Source organism: Sorghum bicolor, chromosome 2, assembly GCF_000003195.3.
Source record: "Sorghum bicolor cultivar BTx623 chromosome 2, Sorghum_bicolor_NCBIv3, whole genome shotgun sequence".
NCBI classification, from domain to species: domain Eukaryota; kingdom Viridiplantae; phylum Streptophyta; class Magnoliopsida; order Poales; family Poaceae; genus Sorghum; species Sorghum bicolor.
The window spans coordinates 13,337,088-13,357,817 of NC_012871.2; the positions used below are offsets into that span (position 1 = coordinate 13,337,088).

General features: G+C 43.4%; 3 protein-coding genes across 3 annotated transcripts; 2 read left to right on the top strand and 1 right to left on the bottom strand.

Annotated features, from left to right (window-relative positions):
- LOC8057303 (putative lipid-transfer protein DIR1) lies at positions 407-1,055 on the top strand. Its single transcript, XM_021454621.1, has one exon. It carries the CDS (start codon positions 491-493, stop codon positions 800-802), a length of 312 nt encoding a protein of 103 aa, XP_021310296.1. The 5' UTR covers positions 407-490; the 3' UTR covers positions 803-1,055.
- LOC8057304 (protein TIC 22-like, chloroplastic) lies at positions 13,455-17,498 on the top strand. The gene is made up of 7 exons (XM_002459678.2): positions 13,455-14,037; positions 14,794-14,868; positions 15,584-15,643; positions 16,432-16,491; positions 16,580-16,660; positions 16,739-16,774; positions 17,095-17,498. Exons 1-7 carry the CDS (start codon positions 13,573-13,575, stop codon positions 17,185-17,187), a joined length of 870 nt encoding a protein of 289 aa, XP_002459723.1. The 5' UTR covers positions 13,455-13,572; the 3' UTR covers positions 17,188-17,498.
- Positions 17,847-18,853, bottom strand: LOC8057305 (acidic endochitinase). The gene has a single exon (XM_002461809.2). It carries the CDS (start codon positions 18,738-18,740, stop codon positions 17,847-17,849), a length of 894 nt encoding a protein of 297 aa, XP_002461854.1. The 5' UTR covers positions 18,741-18,853.

Here is a 20,730-nt window from a genome sequence, read left to right on the forward strand (position 1 = left end):
TGTGTTGGAAGTTGTTTTTGAGAGAGCTCCTGGCGATGTATCCAAACAGGTAATTGGTCTTAAAACAAAAATCGAGAGGACTGTATTTTTTTTCTTTATTAGAAGGATGGGAGAAGTTTTCCGCACAATTTATTAAAGACAAAAAAAACAAAGGCAAGATATTGCCCCAAGTTTTTCTTAATTAAAAAACGACCAAACGTTATGTAGCACTTTTGCTTTATTTTGATACAGACTTGTGTGCAGCTGGAAATCACATAGCTAGATCAAAGAAATGTATCCTGCTGGGACACAACAATAAGTTTAGGAATAAACACATAAGTGCATGATAGTGCACCATCTCCCACTCCCACACACTGTCCTCCTATAAATAAGAGACCTCATACTAAACACTCCTCACACCAGCACAAGCAAAACATAGAGCAGCAGAAAACTCTCAACAATCCAGACCAGTAGCTGATCTACTAGCTAGAAAACGTTAAATAGAGGTTTAATGGCAAAAGCACAGGCATTAGCTGCGCTGCTCATCGCCATGTTGGCCCTCGCCACAATGGAGAGCGCCGACGCAATCTGCGGCATGGCGAACGAGGACTTCAAGCTGTGCCAGCCCGCGGCATCGGTGAGTGACCCGACGGACAGCCCGTCGGCGGAGTGCTGCGCTGCGCTGGGCAAGGCTGACCTTGGGTGCATCTGCCGCTACAAGGGTGTCGCCGGCATATGGATGAGGATCTACCACATCGACCCCAGCCGCGCTATGGCGCTGCCGGGCAAATGTGGCCTTACAATGCCCAGCAACTGCTCGTGATCCTGCGAAGCATGATCGTCGAATTACAAGCTCGATCGTCGACCGGCTGGACGGCCAGAAGTTGTGTATCCGTACGTGTGTTATGGCTAGCTAAATAAGTAGAGGGAGCTCGTGAAAGGCTCTCTTCTGTGTGCTCCTTGATGGCTTCATCTGTTTTTTTTTTCTTTTTGAGTGTGTGATTGTGTGTGTGTGTGTGCTGAAAGCTCAATGTGTGCTCGTTTCAGCTCATCATCAGCTCGATCCGCATGTGTAACACCCGATTTTACAAAATCAGATATGCACCATATGTGAGTTTTAGAAGATAAACCTCACATATAGCTACAAATAAGGGGTAATATCAAAGGACAACGCATAAATTATATAGCGTACATAATAAATCAGAAACAACCTTAGGCAGCAAACCACGGAAGATAACTCCAAACTTCGGGTGTTAACTTCACTCTACAGGATCCAACTGACTGGTTGGTCACAAGCCCAATACTTCTCCTAAGGTATGGGGGAGATAGCAAGAGTGAGTCCAAGACGGACTCCGCAAGTATAACAACTAGATTGTATAGATCCCACAATCTCATGATCAATGTGACATAAATAATATAGAGCATTAAACAATAAACAATGAGTATCTTAACACAACAAGATTCATCACCCTTAATGTAAGAATCCCCAAGGCCGCTCATGACCGTGAGCACGGCTAGTATACCAGTTTTTAACACTCTGCAGAGGTTGTACATCTTTACCCATGAGTCCTGATTTACCCTTTCGCCTGAGGTGATCAGCCTCGTAACCTACTACCAAGGTAGGTTGGCAGGGATCACTATGAAGTCTTTCAAAGGTTCGTCTAACAAGTTAGGGCCGCTTGGTTTCGGTAGTCAGTCCATGTGATTCTACCCCGCAGAGGATCCACGGTCTGCTATCCCCCATTTGCGCCACACGGGTAACCTCTAACAAGCTAGAAAAGTTATTCATACTTGACTAAAGCCAGAGCCATTATAGCCCTCATGGTTGCACTTTCATCCCGGTTATCACTTACGAATAAATCCTCAAGTTGTTAAAAAGTCATTATTATCATTTGTTGCTTTATATCAATCTAGTCACAAGATTATGGTCATAGAATTAAAACCCAAATGCTATACTTGCCTTGATCCAATTACTCCTGCTGGTCCTGCTGATCTTACTTGCTTCCAAGACTCTGATCTTGATCACCGAAGTAAAGCTCACCGACTAGACTCGATCATCGATCATCAACACACAACAATCGGAGACAGACATACACGAAGCAAACAATCCTTTAATTAGAACAGTACACCAACAGATCAAAAACAAAACAAAATGTTTAATAACAGAACCTACGTTTTGCTACGATCACATAGATACGAAGATCACGAAAATCGGAACTAAAACGATCAAGTTACGAATTTACAGCGATTTCCTATAGGCATTTAATTAATTAAACCTAACCCTGAAACTAAAAAATTTCAAACTACAGTAACAGTGGTACTAACATGTAGGGAATTTAATTACGAATCTAACGCAATTTGAACAGGTCAAATCGGAGCTAAAACGAATATTTTATGGCCTAAACAAAATCAGTGGCAAATTTTGTAATTTTCTGAAAGCGTATTTTAGTCTAGCCTGACAGGAAATACGCTTTCTAAGCGGCAAAGCGTAACCTTCCTAATGCGCTAAGGACGGCGGGCGAATTTGAAAATCTGGGAGGGGTTCTTTAAGCAAAATTGCCCCCGAAGGGGTACGGGGCGCTCTCGGTCGTTGGATCGCAGATGAACGTGCAGGATTAAAAGAAAAAAAGAAAAAAAGAGAAGACAGAGGGAGCGGGTGGCGCACTGGCCAGAACCGGGAAGAACGCGGCGGCCACCATGGCTGCCCGGCTGAAGCTCGCCGGAGCAAGCGGATGGGAAGCTACGGTGCCCGGTTTTCGATTCCGAAAGTACTGGGGAGAGAGAAGAGCGATGCGAGTCCATTCCCAGCCATAAACACGGTCGGGGAAGTGGCCGGCGCACTGAACCGCGGCGGCGCCATGGCCGGCTCCTCGGTGCTCGCGGCTAGGACGCTAGAGGGCACCAAAACACGCGAAACTTGGTCGGGAAGAGCGCGGGGAGAAGCGGAGCTCACCAGCGTGACCAATTTCAGCGGGGACGGCTCGGTTCTTCGGGTTGAACGCGGAGGTCGCCGGCGGCGGTTTTGCTGCACGCAGGGAGTGGAGCAGAGGTGAGGAGAAATGAAATGGGGGAGGGGGAGGCGGCTTGGGCGCGCGTGCGACTCAAAAGGGTGAGGAGCAGGGCAAGGAGATCGTGGGAGCGGAGTTTTGCGGCCGGTTGGTTCCACTGCGAGCGAGGAGAGAGGGAGGGGCGGTTGGGGGGAGGTGAGGGATGACAGGCGGGCCCCGCCTGGCAGTGAGAGAGAGGAAGGGGGAGTGGAGGGTGCTGGCGCTGGGCTTGCTTGGGCCAAACAGGCCGAAAGCGAGGGAGTAGGGGAAGAAAGGTGGATTTTTCCTTTTTATTTTCAAACTCATTTTCAAGAACATTTGCAAATTGAATTTTGAACAAAATTTTCTTTTGTAGAAATTCACACATCACAAAAATAAGTGTTGCAGCATGAATGCATCAATGTGTTTCTAATTTATATTAAATTTTATTTTTCAAAAATTTATTTATTTTCCCTATATTTTGATGCTCACAAAAATTAACTATAAAATCAAATTCAACTATTTAAAAACAAGCAAATTTTAGGGTGTTACACCATGTGAGCTAGCTAGTGTCTAGCTACACAAGTCTCAAGTATATGTAAGCCTGCATGTGTCATGATCCATATATTTTACTTTGTGTCAGACCTTATTATAGGGTAAGAGCCATGGAATACAAAATGGATCGGATATATGAGCTTGTTCCAATTTGAAATTACAATATTTCTAGTAATGTGTAGGGATGAAAACGAATCAGATACGGACGGATATCACCGATATCATATTTGTTTTCATATTTCTAGTCAGATTTGGATTCGAATATGGATAATGTCAATCATGTCGGATAAGATATGATTAGATGTCGATATCATAAATATACGATTTAAGTATTCGGATACGGATATGGTATCGGATGTTGAAATATTCGGACTCGGATAGGACATATTTGAACCTCTCTAAACGAATTCAGTCTCGAATACGGTCGGAAAATATCCGTACTGTTTTCATCCCTAGCAATGTGTGCTTCAAGTAAGTATGTTATTCTGCTCTGACAGCTACGGATTCTGGCAAAATTCAAATGACATCCCTGTATACGGATGCTTGAGTATATGTACTCATTGTACAAGACACTCCAATGCTACCACATTTTGTTACACATGCAGCAAGTCATACTACTGCACACAATAGAAATATAAATTTTGCTATTTGTATGCACATTTTAAAATTGGAATACTATTGGAAACTCAATACTCGTCCTGTGTGTGCAAAAACCCATAGAAAAATGCAAATACCTATAGAAAAATATTTTTCTGACGGCATACCATCAGAAAATAACACACACAAATAGGATTTTTTTTATCGGACATTGTACTACCATTTTGTCAGATGAAGCAATGACCAGCATAAAAGTTGTAGATCTTGATGAGTTCAACAACTTTTATATTTATGACTTTTTTCAGACGAAATCATTTATCATTTCAAAATGTTGTTTGAAGTTGTCATTTTTGGAAATTTAAATTTTAAATTGATAAAATAAAGTCATATGAAAAGATGACCAAAATAATGGCTATAAGAACACAATAAATTTATAGAGCATGATTTTAGAAAATTTTAGGGAAAAATCATTAAATTTGGAGTTAGTAGGAGGACAAAAGACTAGTTATTAAAAGTTTTAGAGAGATATTAAAAAGAAAATCGTGCTTGTTCATATGAAGTTATTAGTATCCCGCACTTGTCCTATTTTTCTAAGTGTTTTTACCTTTTCAGAATAATTATGACTTTTCTGTGTGTATTGGCATACACAGAAAAAACATATAATTATTCTGTTGGTTTTTATATATTTTTTTGTCGGTATTTTTAGAACCTACAGAATAATACTTTTGGAACCCACGAAATAATAACTAGTTTTTCTGTGTGCATCGGAAAAAAACACACAGGAAATTTTGGAGTTTCCAGTAGTGGAAAAGCAAAATCAGAAGTATATGCATACATACGTTCATCTCAACGGAAGTGATCTCAGCTACATTCTGGTCCAGTGATGGGAACGCGTGTGATTCTTTTCTGATCAATTTGTGAGGCCCCAAACATGTAACCAAATGGATTGAAACGTTGTTTATATTGGATCTTAGCAGAGATGAAAATAGTACGGACCTTTGAGACCGACTTTGTTTAGGGAGTTTGAAATCTGTTCGTATTCGAGTTCGAATTTTCAACATAGGATACCGTATCCATATCCAAATAATTAAATTGTATATTTATAATGCTAATATCTAATCGTATTTTATCCGACATGGTTGATATTATCCGTATTCGAATCCGAAACCGACCAGAAATATGAAAATAAATATGATATCGGTAATATTCATCAGTATCCGATCCGTTTTCACCCCTAAATCTTAGTAGAAACCAAAAATTCTTTATCAAGGAATGTAACCTTTTAGAGATTATCAAACCATCGGAACACGTGATGATGTCTCGTAAGGGAAAAAAAGCTATGGCAAGTTAATTATCAGTCCTTTTTTATAGTAAATAGTAGTTTGTGTACTATACATTACCAAAAGAAAACAAATAGTAGTTTGTGTACTATACATTACCAAAAGAAAACAAATAGTAGTTTGTGTACTATACATTACCAAAAGAAAACAATACTTTGTGACTATGATTTCCAACGTCTTTATTTCCTCAGTTTTCCTCCAGTGTTAGCAACTTTTGTCCACGATTTTTTTGCGTCAGTTAGATCAACGACACTGTCTGCCTGTTTGAGTGTTTTTTATACTTTGGTATTCGCCAAAGGAAGCAAGTTGGCAACTGATGAACCTGTCCTGCTAGCTACAACTCTGCAAACTGAGCTACTTGCATGTTCCCAGTCTTCGGTTCATCATCCAATATCGGCAACAAATGAAAGCAAGGACACAAGATGTGAAATAAAGGAAATCTATCGCAGGCTACGTCAAAAAAGGACAATTTCTTTGGTGACCAAGAACTGCACTTTGCGGCGTGGCCGTGGCATGCCATATAATTCAACAAGTGCGCTAGCATATCCAGTTGTGCCGGCACTATGGAGAGGTCGGCAGATAATTTTTTGTTACTTTTTGTTTACTTTTATTGATGATGAAGATATTTTTGCTACATATGCCAGTCCCTATCGTCCAGCTAGCTATCACTATCAGCAGCACAACCGACTGATCGGGACCTGCTCTGATTAGAGATCGAGAGCCTAAATGGGAGGTCGTGTTTGCCATGATCGATATGATATTGTGCTTTCATCAATCTCCACATGAATTCGGCAATTAATCAAAGCTGCGGCCCAACCTTTAGTGCATGCATACATTGATACATGCGTATGCCTGCTATGGCGGAATTAAGTCGGCAGAAAAGTAGTATTTGCTATTTTGCTAGCTTAAGGGTGAGCTACATCAGTCAGTGCTGGAAAGCTGAAATTCCCGGTGTCACAACCGTCAGGGAAATAGGAAAACCGTCATGAAAATAAGGAAAATCATTTCCCCGACGGTGCACTGTCAAGGAATAACGGTCAGAGCTGGCTCGACAAGGTAATTACAATTACCCTGACGGTCCACCGTCAGGGAAATTGATTTTAATTTCCCTATCGGCGAGAAACCGTCAGGTTAATTGTTAAACCGTTAGCGTATACATTTATTTTTTGACGATGACAACCGTCAGAAAATTATTGTCACCATTAGGAAAATTACTTTCCTTGACGCTTACATACCGACAGAGTTAAAAGGATAACTAAACCTATCGATCAGGAAAATTACTATCCTTGACGTTTAGATATCGACAGAGTTAAAAGGATAAATAAAACATCGGTCATGAAAATTACTTTCCCTGACGCTTAGATACCGACACAGTTAGGATAATTAAACCTATCGGTTCCCAAAACCGTCAAGGTATATAAATTCCCTGTCGGTAGCCAATGTTTCCCTGTCGATGTGTAGCAATCAAAAGAATGTTTTTCCCTGACTGTGCAAAACCGTCAAGAAAATTACAACCTCTAGGAAAAAAGATTATATATATATGGTGTATTTTCTATACTCCCAGGAGTAATTACTCCCACCTTTTAGTATATGCAAGGGAGGGTCATCCACTATCTAATGGGGGGCATCATGGATACTTAACGGGTTTACGGGTGGAGAGTATGTACGTGGAGGTGGAGAAGAAAAATATAGCTCATAACTTCCGTGAAAAGGGGATAAGGTTTAGTCGTTGGCTTTTGATGTTTTTTTTTACAACAATTTGCTTTTGACGTTGGGTTGGCATGCGGTTGGGTACATATCTTTTGAATATGTGTATTAAATAGTAGTATGTATATATACCAGATTTTTTAAAGTATGTAGGGATACTTTTTGCGGCGATGTGGTTGTGCATATGTGCATATACCTATTTTTTTAAGTATACACATACTTTTTTCATATATAAAAGTACATATCCATACTTTTTTTTAAGAGGAGTATATAAGTATACTTTTTTCCTGAAAGGAGTATTTATTCATATACTTTTATAAAAGGAGTATGTACACATATTTTTTTTAGATGATTTACGTTTAATATGGACGTTTTCTTCTCAGTGGGCTGTACACTCACTGAATGAATGTAAGCTACTTGATTCATTTAGATCATCATACTCTATTTCTTTTCAGAAAGTCTTTCGATATTCTTGACAAATGGAGCATACTTTAGTTACAAAGATTCTCTATGTGAATTCATTCTTGACAATTCGAGCATACTTACATATATGCGTTGAGTATATACGAGTATGATTACATGACCAGACAAGCCTATTTGATCTCCTAATGGATTCAAACAGGCACTTAAATAGAGGAGTGCACATACTTTTCGATTAATTGACTATGCCTGTATGCTAGTAGATAAAGCAGATTTGTACCACGCCGCTGCCGCAATACTACTCGGTGATGAACTGACATTATAATCTGAAACAAGAAATCTGAAAAGTATCAGCAGATACTATGAATCTGAAAAGTATCAGCATATACTAGAGGCATTGAAGAACAAACCTGCGCCTATGCCGTGCAGCCGACACGGCTCTGCGCAACCGCGTTTGGAGCCAGCGTTTGAAAGGTTCTTGTTTGGTTTTGGTAATTGAGTGACAATTTAGGTGGACTAATAGTGTTTATGTGAGATACACAGGAGATTTGTCCACAGGTGATTATGTGATGATGGAGGAGCTCATTGCATATGAGACATGACATGGAGTCATGTGACCAAGGTGGAGAAGATCAAGATGAGGCTTGGCTCGATGGACCGGTTGCAAGAGTGAAGGGCAAGTCAGAGGCTTTGAAGCGAGGGACCGCGTGTGACGGTGAAGCTTGAGCAAGACTTGGCGTCGATGGCAGTGGCGGATATAAACCTAGGGCCAATATGGCCATGGCCCTAGGCGTGGGAAAAAATACTAGAGTATTTCTTTTGTTTTTTCAGCTAAATCTACATATTAACATTACTTTTATTTATTAGCATGTGATCGATGTTGGTAATTCATAGTATTGGCCCTAGTCGTGAAAGTTCCTCAGCTCCGCCACTAGCCGATGGACCGAGGCAACGGTGAAGAGCAAGTGAGGTCAAGATCGATGAACCAATACGGTCACGTGATGATATGAAGTGGATCATATCATTTGGTGATTGGTTGGTGCATGTGTTGCATCAACATTTGAGGAGATGGAATGGAAAGCACAAGGCAAAGGTATAACCTAGGGCATTTCCATTTCACCGGTCATAGGTGTGTAGAGAAGTTTATGACCAGATTTAGGATAGATGGCCGTACTATCAAGAGAGGCAAACTTGTTTGCATATCGGTCATCTAGTGCCACTTGAGCGATCTAACTTTGCATACGTGTTAGGATCGAGTGGCGTGGCAAGTTTGAGAGGCTAACTCCTTTGGAAAAATGATTGTGAAAATGCTAACACATTTGCACATGGTGGTTTACACTTGATGGTGTTGGCACATTTGCAAAGGAGGTGGAGTTCCTAGGGTTGAGAGCTCGGCGGGATTCGACGCTTTTGAGAAAATTAAGTGTATATTTTCTATTGCGCCAGTGGGAATTTAGAGAAGTCGCGAGAGTGTTTCTCACTGAGAAACACTCACCGGACGCTGGTGTTGGAAGCACCGGACGCTGGTCCAGAGCGTCCGGTGTAGTGTCAGTCTGTGGCGTAGGTGTGCAGAGTGCACCGGACGCACCGGAGTGAGTCCGGTGCTCAGCGTACGGTGTGTGGGCAGTTTGGCGACCCTCTCTGCGCATGAGTCCGGTGAGCACCGGACGCTCAGGGTGCGTCCAGTGGCTCGCGTCCGGTGACCCTGCAAGTTTGCGGAGCTCTCTGCGCACGGGTCCGGTGTGCATCGGACGCGTCCGGTGTGAAGCAGCAGAGCGTTCGGTGTGTCTGGTGCAGGCGCACGCGCGTGGTAGCCGTTGATGGCAACGGTCCAGTTCAAACGGCTAGTGACACGTGGCGGTCAGCTGAGCACCGGACGCTGGGGGTTGAGTGTCCGGTGCCCACGTGTTTTGCCCAGTGAAGAGGCAACGGCTAGTTTAGCCCTTGGGGCTAAAATAGAAGTGGTGGTCGGCCTTGGCTGGTGCTGAGCATCCTTGGGACTTAGTGTCCATGCTTGGGGAGTGCTAGGAAAGCCTCTAACTCACTTGTGCTTGCAAGAGTGCGAATCTATAGCGAGTGAGTGATTCTAGTGCATTGCATTGAGAGATTGCATCGAGTGGCACTAGGTGTTCATGTTGCAAGCCGGTGGTGCTTGTTACTCTTGGAGGTTGCCACCTCCTAGACAGCTTGGTGGCTTGTGACTCCGTCGAAGCACACAAGGAGATTGTGGGGTGCTCCGGAGAAGAGATTGTGAGGGGTATGGTGCTCACCCCGTGGGGATCGCGAAGAGCAACTCTAGTTGAGCGAGATGTGAAGAGCGACAAGTGGTCCGACCGGGTCAAGTGCTAGAGCTTGTGGTAAGCACTCCACGTGGGAGAGTGTGACTTGCGGGTCACCACTAGCAAGAGGATCGGCGGCAACCTTGGAGCTTGTCTCAACGGGGACGTAGCTTGGTGGCAACCAAGTGAACCTCGGGAGAAAATCATCGTGTCAACTTTGTTCTTCCCGTTGGTTTGCAAGTCCCTAACACAAGCTTGTTTTTACATTCATATATTTGTGCTTGTGTAGTTGCTCTTGTAATTAGTTAGCTTGTGTAGCTTGCTAGTTACCTTCTTGCTTGTGTAGCTAGAAGTAGTTCCCTTGCGTGACTATTTTGGTTTGTGTAACCTTGTTAGTCACATTGCTTAGTTTGTGTAGCTAAGTAATTTGCGCTCTCTAATTTGGCATTGGTTGCCTTGTTATTGAGCTTGCTAGTGAGCTTAGGCTTTGTGCGCTTTGCCTCACTAGTTTGTGTAGGAGCTCCCCCGTTTACAAAGTACTAGTTGCATAGGTTTGTGTGACCTTGCTCCTAGAATTGATTAGGTGAGCTCTTGCTAAGGTAGCACCTTGTTTGCTTGTTTAGAATCTTTTCAAGGTGCTAGAGAACTTAGATAGAGGGGTGTAGTCTTGGCTAGACCGATAGTTTTAATTCCGCATTTGTTTCGGTTAGCCGGCGCGATAAGTTTTAGAAAGGACTAGTCCGCCATCTCGACCCTTCAGCATTGGTCACCCATATGGCTTGAGTCGCCCGGCCATGGGGATCATGTCGCCGTCGCGGCCTAGCCAGAGGATGCCGGTCGCGCAGAGGAGAGCACCATGGAGGGTGCCGTGCAGAGGGACCAGCAGGGCGCCGCTGGGGACACCACCGCAGGGGAAGGCGAAGTCGCGCCGCCGACGATGGACGCAGCCGATGGGTGAGCCACGCGGGGGGTGAGCTGGGGATCCGCGCATGGTGTCGCACGAGATGGTCAGGGGCTCCACCGCCGTGGAATCAGAGGCGCCGCCGCCAGGAGATCCATGGGGCGCGTCGCCTAGAGGTCCATGGGCGCCGCCGCCACCGGAGAGAGAGGGCTCGCCGCCACTAGGAGCCACCGATGCCAGGATGGCCATGCCGAGGGATTCCATCGTTGCATCACTATCGGAATGGGAAGGCAGGAAGCATCGTGGTCCAATCCACATCCACCAGGGGCGAGGCGCCGCCGCCACCATGCGTGAGATCTAGAAATAGGAAGGAGAGAAATCAGGAGAGAGAAAGGAAAGATAAATGAGTAGAATGGTGTATTTGTACGGGGCAATACATGATCCTAGAATTTAGTATCGTGTACTTTCTAAGCGGGTTTGCTTGTTAACCCGGTAAAGAAAATATGAGGAGACAGGTGTAGACCTTGTTTAGATGTGAAATTTTTTTGGATTTCGCTATTGTAGCACTTTCGTTTGTTTGTGGTAAATATTGTCCAATCATAGACTAACTAGGGTCAAAAGATTCGTCTTGCGATTTACAGTCAAACTATGTGATTAGTTTTTGTTTTCGTTTATATTTAATGCTTCATGCATATGCCGCAAGATTCGATGTGACAGGGAATCTTGAAAACTTTTTGGATTTTAGGGTGAACTAAACAAGGCCGTAGTATACGTGCCTGGTTGGAAGAGGGAGTAATTACTCCCAGGGAGTAGGGAAAATTTACCATATATATATATATAAAAGTACTCCAACATGAATCCAGTACATACAAATCTGTTCTACTAGTGTTGCATGAACATATCAACAAAGTACGACACACAGACATTTGGCACCCATCTAGCCAAATCAACTTCTCCAAATATTTGACATCAACATAACAAACTCTTTGCACAACCACAGAACTAAGAGTACTAGACATTTACTAAAAGGAGTAATACTGGACAAAGGGCAACAGTGTTGCCTATGTCACTGTAGCCCCACATCTCCCTTAGCTCGAGTTGTAGATTTGACAATGCAACGAAGGCAGCCACCCAACAAATTGGCAAAGAAGCCGTTCTGATCATCCAATGTCTGAAATTAAAATTGCAAATAGGTATTAGTTAAATAAGGGTAACTCTTCAAATGCTATTGCAGTGGAAGCAAATGCAGGAAACTAAATATTCAAAAAGGATTTATCAAGAAATCAATTTGTGTAGGTCCAAGTATATGGTCCTGATGATAGAAATAAATAGCTTAGTAGAAAAAAAGCAAGTTTACTAAAAGCTCCAAGCAAAATAACTACTACAGCCAGACGATGCATCAACTGAATTGAAATATGTACGGAGATTTGGTCGATGCATGAATATTCAGGGTGGCACATTTGAACTGAAATCTAAGAAATTGGATGGAATATATGAGAGAGAGAGGAAGTGATAGTTGTTTTGTGAAACAGCTGTCACATCTCTCAATTTGGCCCTACCTATACATTGAGACGTGAAATGGAATTGTTGTGTAACCTCTAGTTTGCGTTGTTCTACTTTTTGCTTTTCTTCCTCGTCAATCTTGCACATATACTCCTCAAGAGTTCAATATTCATTGTTGGTCAAAATATTCTCAAGATTAGGCTTGATGTTGCCAATGTCAATCTCGCTAAGTGGTCTCTTGCTTCCAAACAAGATTGTTGGGTATTGTAGATGTATCTCGATCTTCGTCCCTAGTAGAGCCAACAAAAGTATGTACACACCTAGATGCACCAGATACTCAAGCATGCCTTATCCCACAACACAGGGACACACTTTTGTAGTGCCCCTATGCGAAAATCGGATGGTATGATAATCTCGGGTTTCACCAGTAAACCAAGAACACTCGCTTATGATAGATCTCGTCGAGACAAGTGCACTTGGGATCTTCTAGTAGAATGCTCTCAATTGCCATCAAGACGAAGAAAGAATAGAAAATTAGGGCTTTAGAAAGCGAGGTAGGGTAAAAGAATAGTAGATTGATATTTAGTTTGATTGGATTTCCCTTAATTGGCTTGGTCCTTGGGCGGAGAGGTCTTGCCCCGTGGAAGGTACAAAACATGTCCAAAACACACTACAAACTAACCAAAAATAAATCTACAACTTTGTTATCATACTATCAAAACCGGATGGTCCGATATGCATATTGAATTGATAGTTTGGCCAGAGCTAGATGGTCTGGTGTGTAAAACCGGATTAGTCGGTGTGATTTTCTGCCTAGATTTTAAACCAGACCATCTATGTGTCTGTTTAGATTGTATGGACGAGGGCTCCGTCATGGTGAACTTAGCCTTTTTTTATGCCATTTTAAGGGCTTCTTTATGTCTTTTGGTGGAACTTTTAGCCAAAACAATTGCTTGAGAACATGTGATGCATACCAACCACTATCTTCTTGTTTTTTTCTTTGAGAAACACCAAACACTATCTTGTTTGATATAAAAAAAAACACTATCTTGTTCGTTTTGGAAGGCCCGATTAGTTTTCAAAGTCCTCTTCTCTCAAGATGCCACCAACATTTTAGAAAATGGGCCGAACACATTCGCTCGGAGAGAGCCCATGAAGGGAACCTTTTTGCGCTCTTCTTCTTCTTCTTCTTCCCCGTGCCGTGCGCGTGCAGCCCCTGGCAGGCTCTCCCTTCTCCGGCTCTCCCGGCCGCCACCATCGCCGCCATGCCTTTCCGATTCGAGTTCCCATGGCTCAAGAATCCCAACACGACGGCCGGTACCTCCAACCGAGACACTAACCCTAGCCCCCGCTTCCCGAACCCCTTCCTCCCCATCCAAGCCCACGTCACCTCCTTCCTCTCCTCCCTCCCCCAGGCCCTCCCGCCGCCGCCGCCCTGGGCTCGCATCCCCTCCCCCTCCTCAGCCTCCACCTCTGTGGCTCTCCCGACCGCAGAGATCGAGGAGCGGCTCGCCGGGGTGCCAGTGTACGCGCTCGCCAACGCCGCCCAGGAGTTCGTGCTCGTGTCATCCACCCGCGTGGGAGGGCAAGGGGGCGAGGGCGTGAGGGTGAGGCCACCGCCGGCGCTCGGGCTGCTCTGCTTCCGGAAGGAAGATGCCGACGCGCTGCTGGAGCAGATGGAGGGCGATATGCGCGCCGGCTCTAGCGTCGTGCCCGTGGCGCTCAACAAGGTGGGAGTGCTGCTTCTTGGTTTCTCAAATAGTCATGCGCCCTCAAGTTGCTCGATGCAATGCATGTATACGAACCTGTTGCCTTTGTAGTGAGATTAAAGTTACGGTTTCTCCATGTGTCTATTTTGCTCTTGCATTTAGAGCTGTTCGATCATCTGATTGTGTGCTTCAGTATGTCTTGTCTTGTGTTCCGTATTGCTGGCGAGGTTTCTGTGGTAATAACGGTATCTTGTGTGCAAAGAAGCTGATTGATGAATGGCGTTAACTCTCAAAGAATTTGCACATTGATGGTTTTTTTTTTCTGCTGTAAGACGCTTCTATAAAACTCTAGAAGTTTGATGGACTTGCTTTTAGTTGCTCACTTACTTGTAAAGTCAGATTACCCATAAAATTAGGTAGCAAGGTCAGGTTACACTGTCTGTGAGGTGTGAGCCCTTTCTACTTCTGGTATCGCTGAAATGTTAGAATTAGTTGCAATTCCTTATATGTCATGCATCAAAAAATTTGTTTAAGATGTATTTGAGAAGTTGCCTAGGCTGCAAAGTAACTGCACTTTCTGTTTATTTCTATCAAGATGTGTTATGCTTGTGTTTAATTGTATGTAATCAGGAGCTGGTGTCTCACATTCTTTTGCTCCCCTGGAAAATTGTTTTTTTTTTAACCCAGTAGCTATTTTCCTGTCTCTATTTTGACCGGACACATCTTTATTTATTGGAATTTTGTGCGTTCTGTGCCTGGTGTACCTTTTGTTTTCAGGTTATCCAACTGAAGTCAGATGGTGTGGCATTTAGATTCCTCCCTGATTCATCCCAGGTGGCTAATGCAATTAAGGTGACAATCTTTTCTAACAGATGGTGGTACATGTGACTGACCAAAAATAAGCTATCTGCTTACTGTCCTTATGTTCCCCAAATTTTATCGTTCTGTTGTATATGTAATAAACAAAATGATTGTTTGAAAAGGATATCCTATGCTTAGTTGTAGAATATTATTGCCTCTTGCATATAGTGGAATTAAAAGACTAAGATGTTCAACTTTAAAAATTAGCATCATGAAATACCTTGATGATAAATCATATGCATGTTACTTCCAATTTATGTATACAGTATGATTCAGAGGCTTATATGAAAAATGAATGGTATTCATTTATGATTTTTTGGATTGCTAAAGTTCCATTTGAGTAAGTTTGAAAAACATCTAAGTGACTGTGAACTAAAAGATATCAACATCTAAGTTGAGCTGAATGAACATGGAGACGTTCTTCTTCTTCCCTGTCTAGTCTAGTGTATCATGTCATTTGTGATAGCAGCACAAAGAACATACCTTGGCAGGAACTTTTGTCATTTGTGGTAGCTTTAGGATTTAATCTCCATGTCACAAAATCATGAATGCTTTTGCCAAAAGAATTCATTGTAAAGTATTAGACCCTTGGGTGAGATGGTTCCTCTCCCTACTGCTTAGTGCATTATGATTATAGCTCATGTTCTGAAGATTCTTCTACTAATGATTACTTCACATATAAAAAGTTGGCACTGTACCTTTGTAGCTGATGCAAGATGAGGGACTGTATGCCAGAGAGGGATTTCCAGGAGTGCCAGTTTTCCAGGTCTGAATAACTTCACCGAATTTGTAATAGTTTTCATTTCTATTAGGTAGATAAGAGAAATGGAAGTAGTATGACTTTGACAAATCAAGGGCCTTGTTTAGTTCCCAAAAAATTTTGCAAAATTTTTTAGATTCCCCGTTACATCAAATCTTTAGACGCATGCATGACGTATTAAATATAGACGAAAATAAAAACTAATTGCACAGTTTGGTCGAAATTGACGAGACAAATCTTTTGAGCCTAGTTAGTTTATGATTGGACAATATTTGTCAAATACAAGCGAAAGTGCTACTATTCCTATTTTGCAAAATTTTTTGGAACTAAACAAGGCCCAAATCTGGATTAACCTTATACTGTTTCTATCAGCAGTATCAGGTAGCATGTAGTGTACACAGGAAAAAGATAACTTTTACATTGAAGATATGCCAAACAGAATGGGATGAAAAATATACATATTGTACTACTTTTAGAAATAATTAAGATAATAGTATATCATTTAATCAACAAAATCAACATGTCAGATTACACTTCTGTGCATATACGGTTTTGTATCCCTTGACGGCTTTGGCAATCTGAAATCGCTACCCTAGTCTGTGCAAGCCCCTCTGATGGCCTTGTTTCTTCTTTGTTTTTTTTGGGTTCCTCTTAGAATAAGAGTATGCATTACTTTTATCAGCCCCTTCGTATCCTACTGCTAAGCTCAATTTTACTTAAAAATAAATGTTCCTATATGTTTGCCATTACTTCAAATATTCTGTGCATGACATGTGATGAACATAACTTTTTAGTCAAGGAGCTTGGTCCTGATGAGTGACAACAAGAGATATCGTCCAGTTTTTTTCAGAAAGGTTGGGGGATCTTGTTTGTTTCTTTGCCCTAATGACCATACCTTTCATCCTGTTCAGATTTCTAATTTCTACTCCTACATATGTTTAGGAGGACTTGGATAACTCACTGCACCGGACCTCCCGCGATCAGCAAAAACCTAATCCTGCTGTTAGGTTTGGTGACACTCAGGTAGTACATTATATGTTATTTATCCAAAGTGGCAGACCTGAAAATTTAAAGTGTATATTGAGGTGCTCTACTTTTCAGGTTTCTTCTTTGGAAGATATCATTAAATCTATGAAGGTATGCCTAAGCTCTCTAGAACAGAATTTATGAAATTTTGTGATCCTTGCATATTAAAATCTGGATACCCTAGCCGTAAAGCTAGTATAATTCTCCATGCTTATCGTCATTTGTTGACCCATTCTGGTTTTAACTTTTGCATAAAGTAATTTTTTATTATATACCTGTCCTTGTCACAGTGCATCACGTTGACACTTCTGCATACCTTTGTGACCCACATATAACGTAGACTTTGTGCTCAAGATTGAGCCCCCAATTCATTAGTTGCCATATTTTGTTTACTTGCCCGCACTCCTACTAAAAATTAAGGCGTATTGCAGGATAGCTCCTCCTCAAAATGGGATGATGTTGTATTTATTCCTCCTGGATTTGACCTTGCTACTGGCTCGACACCATCACACCTCAGCAAGTAGATCATCCTGTAGAAGGTTGTTAGCAGTGCTATTCCTAGTCAACATCATATTTAACTGTCTGGACACTTTGATAGAAGTAGATTATATATACACATGATTTCTTCGACGAAGTATGTGCTTTTGTACCCCCAACTTGAATTAATGTTATGTGTTAGCTGTATGTAGTGTGAAATTAGTTAGCTGGAAACTAAAGTAGAATCTGGGTGTTCAGTTCTATGATGCTACTTTAATACCTTTCATCTGTTGACGAAAGATTGCACTTCTTACTTCCCCATTTAAAGGTGCCGTAATCCTGAACACTTTACATATTATCTTGACCTGAGCCTCTAATTATTTATGTTATGTTAAAGTACTTAATGGAGAGTTTGCTAGGCAGTGCCATGCTCTTCAAAAGTTTATTTAATTTGGACCAGGCATTTTTTTGAATTAGCATTTAGTGCCATCTATTGAAGCCAACAGTTTTATAATTTTGTGTTTTCTTTGAGCCATCTGAAGAATTTGAACAGTAGAACATAGTATGACAGAAGGTCTAATCGTATCCTGGGGTAATACTTATTACACTATCCAGAGTCACACATAATTTCTCACAAATCATAGAGTGAAGTGCTCACATACACAAAAGTAACACACAGATATTGTGACACCCCACATGCAACAACCTAAACATCGCTCTTGACTGAAGAGCTGTAGTCATCCTGGTCATCATAGTACTTGGACCACAGCATGATCCCTCCATATTTCCCTGAACTCTTGATCAATGGAAGCACCTGAGACTTGAGGTCATCAGCTGGTATAAAACCACTCCCAGCAGCTTCAGGCGAAGCTGGGAGGCCAAGAAAGACCTGCTTTGCCGGAATTGATAGCCACTGCTTCCATGCATCAGCAAGATCAGTGGTGCTGCCTGAGCTGTACTGGCAAGGAGGGTTGTTGTAGAACTGCACCCAGACGTAGTCAAACTGGCCGGTGTTGAGAGCATCACCGACATAGGCATCAGGAAACGGGCACTGAGGTGCAGCAGTCAGGTACACCCTCCTGCCAGAGTTGCTGTACCCTTTCAAGTATCTTGCAAGATCATCCCAGTGCTGGGTGGTGCCGCCCTCGATGTCAAAGTCTATGCCATCAAGGACCGCATCGCCCAAGGGGCGAGAAGATGATTGCCCCCCTAAGAAATTGTTCCACAAGTATGTCGCAACAGTCTTGGCATCCGCGGCTGAGGTAAGGTAGTAGCTACCAGAAGCTCCACCGATCGAGAGCATGACCTTGACGCCATTGCTCTGGCACGACTTGATGTCGTCGCTTAGGCTGGTGCAGCCACCACTTGAGGGGTCACAGTGGCCTGCTAGGTTGAGCACTGGTTGCTGGCCATTGCCAAAGGCTACAAGGAATGCCAAGTTGACAAACTTGTAGTTGCCAGTGGCGCAGGTGTCGGCCAGTGTGCCCTCGCCACCATTCTGACCCCAGTATATGGAAATGCTGCCAGCTTGTGACCCAACAATCTGCGCAGCAGCTACTGCAATGAGCAGCAGTGGCACCAGCGATGATCTGGTTGCCATTTGTGGAGTATTGTTGCCTCTCGTTGTTGTGCCTGCAATGGTGATTGTTTTGCTGTGTGTTGAGATTGAGCTGCAAGGGCTGCTCTATATAGTGGACGGACTGGAAGTGTGAAAATGGTTACTGTACCGTTATTGTTTATGATCTTGCGTGACTTTTTGGGCAATTGAACTGTAATTTCTTTTGATTGAGACTGGTGAACACATCTGAACGGATTCAGTTGGCAACTTCAGAGCTCAGACGAACGTGAACGTTATTCCGATTTGACTGAGTTGAAATGTGGCAGCTGTGAAATCATTCTGCGGTTTACCAATAAAATTATATTACGAATTTATGATTTGGGCAATTGGACTGTAGTTTCTTTTGATCTGAGTGAGACTGGTGAACACATATGAACGGATTCAGCTGGCACCTTCAGAACTCAGAGGAACGTGAAGGTTGTTCTGATTTTACTGTTGAAATTTGTCAGCTGTGAAATCATTCTGTTGTGCACCAACAAAAATATATAATGATTCGATTAAAACATAATTACTTCATTCATTTCAAATTATAAGTTGTTCTGGCTATTTAGGTACATAGCTTTTGCTACATACACGTTATTTCCACATACATAATAAAACCAGAATGACTTATATTTTTTTATGAGAACAACTTACAATTTGGAATGGAGTAAATTACATTGATAAGTTCTTGATTGGATGAATCTGCATTGCCTTCCTCGATCAGAATAGTTGATCTTGCGGGTACTAATAAAGAATTGGGTACCAAGCGTGTGCCTGCACGGCGGGCAGATGTGGCCGACCGCGCTTGCGCAAGTTAGGCGGCCACGACAGCCGGGCAGGGGCATCTTGTGCCCATGCATTGAGGTGTCAGGTGGCGGTCCATGCTCGCCCGTGCGTCAGGCGGCTGTGCGGGGCAGTGTGCTCGCACATCGTGCCGTTGGCGGTCTGCTAGGGGTTAGCCCTATTTGTTTCCCCATGGGTAAGCCTCCCTCCACCGCACGGTAGTCCTCTCGCTGCTCCTCCTTGCCTCTAGGTTTGGTGGCACGGACTTGGCACGGACTGGACATCATCAGATCTAGCGGATCCGGCGACAACCCAGTCAGGACCTGTGCCCTCACGGACAAATGCCAGCTAGGCCAAGAGGTGGCCGTGTGGCCAGGGCCACAACCAGAAGATGGATCTAGCGTATCTGAGGCCAGTACAACGGCGATGGGCCACCTCCGCAATAGGCAAGCCCTCTATCTTCTTCAATGAGTGGTTCAATGGCATAGGATGTGGATCCAGTGATGACCTAATCAGGCCTCCTACTATGATCGTACCCCTGTGCGCGCTTGTCGGCTAGGCTAGGCGGTAGCGGTAGCCGAGTGGTCGAGACTGCAGACGAAGCCACTGCGCCCGTGCATGACGGCCAATAGGGGCCTGGGGGTGGTTGGATTTTGTGCCCCTGGGGTGGCGGCGGTGGCCAGACAAACCAATTCTTCGCTGTGCTTGTCGCCACCGCCTTAGTCAACCTCCTCAGCGGTGGCGACAACCCTAGGGGCATTGATGGCCTAAAGGAGGTAGATTAGGTGGAGGCGGATCTCCTTTACAAGCTGCCCTAGGGCTGGTGGTTGCTTGGGAGTCTAGGTAGAAGAGGTTATCCTCGACGGCAGCGATGGAGACGGTAATTCCAATGACAGCGGCTGCCCTATGGGTGGCGGAGGCCTTGGAACTCAATGAAGCAGATCCTATCGGGTCGTGTGTGATTAGCTAGTTCTAACTGGACGATGATGGACGAAGGTGGGCTAACCGGCGACATGTGATGTAAGTTCACTTGAATCGGATGAAGATGGCACCAACAGGGGTTCACAACAATGGTGCACTAGGGGCAGTGATGACTTGAAGACTTTCACTCACCGAATCTAGCCGTTTCAGGAGAGGATGCTAGGAAGGGATATGTTGAGGTCGTAGTTTTTTCTTTCTTTGGTTGTGTATTCTCTTTGTTATGGTG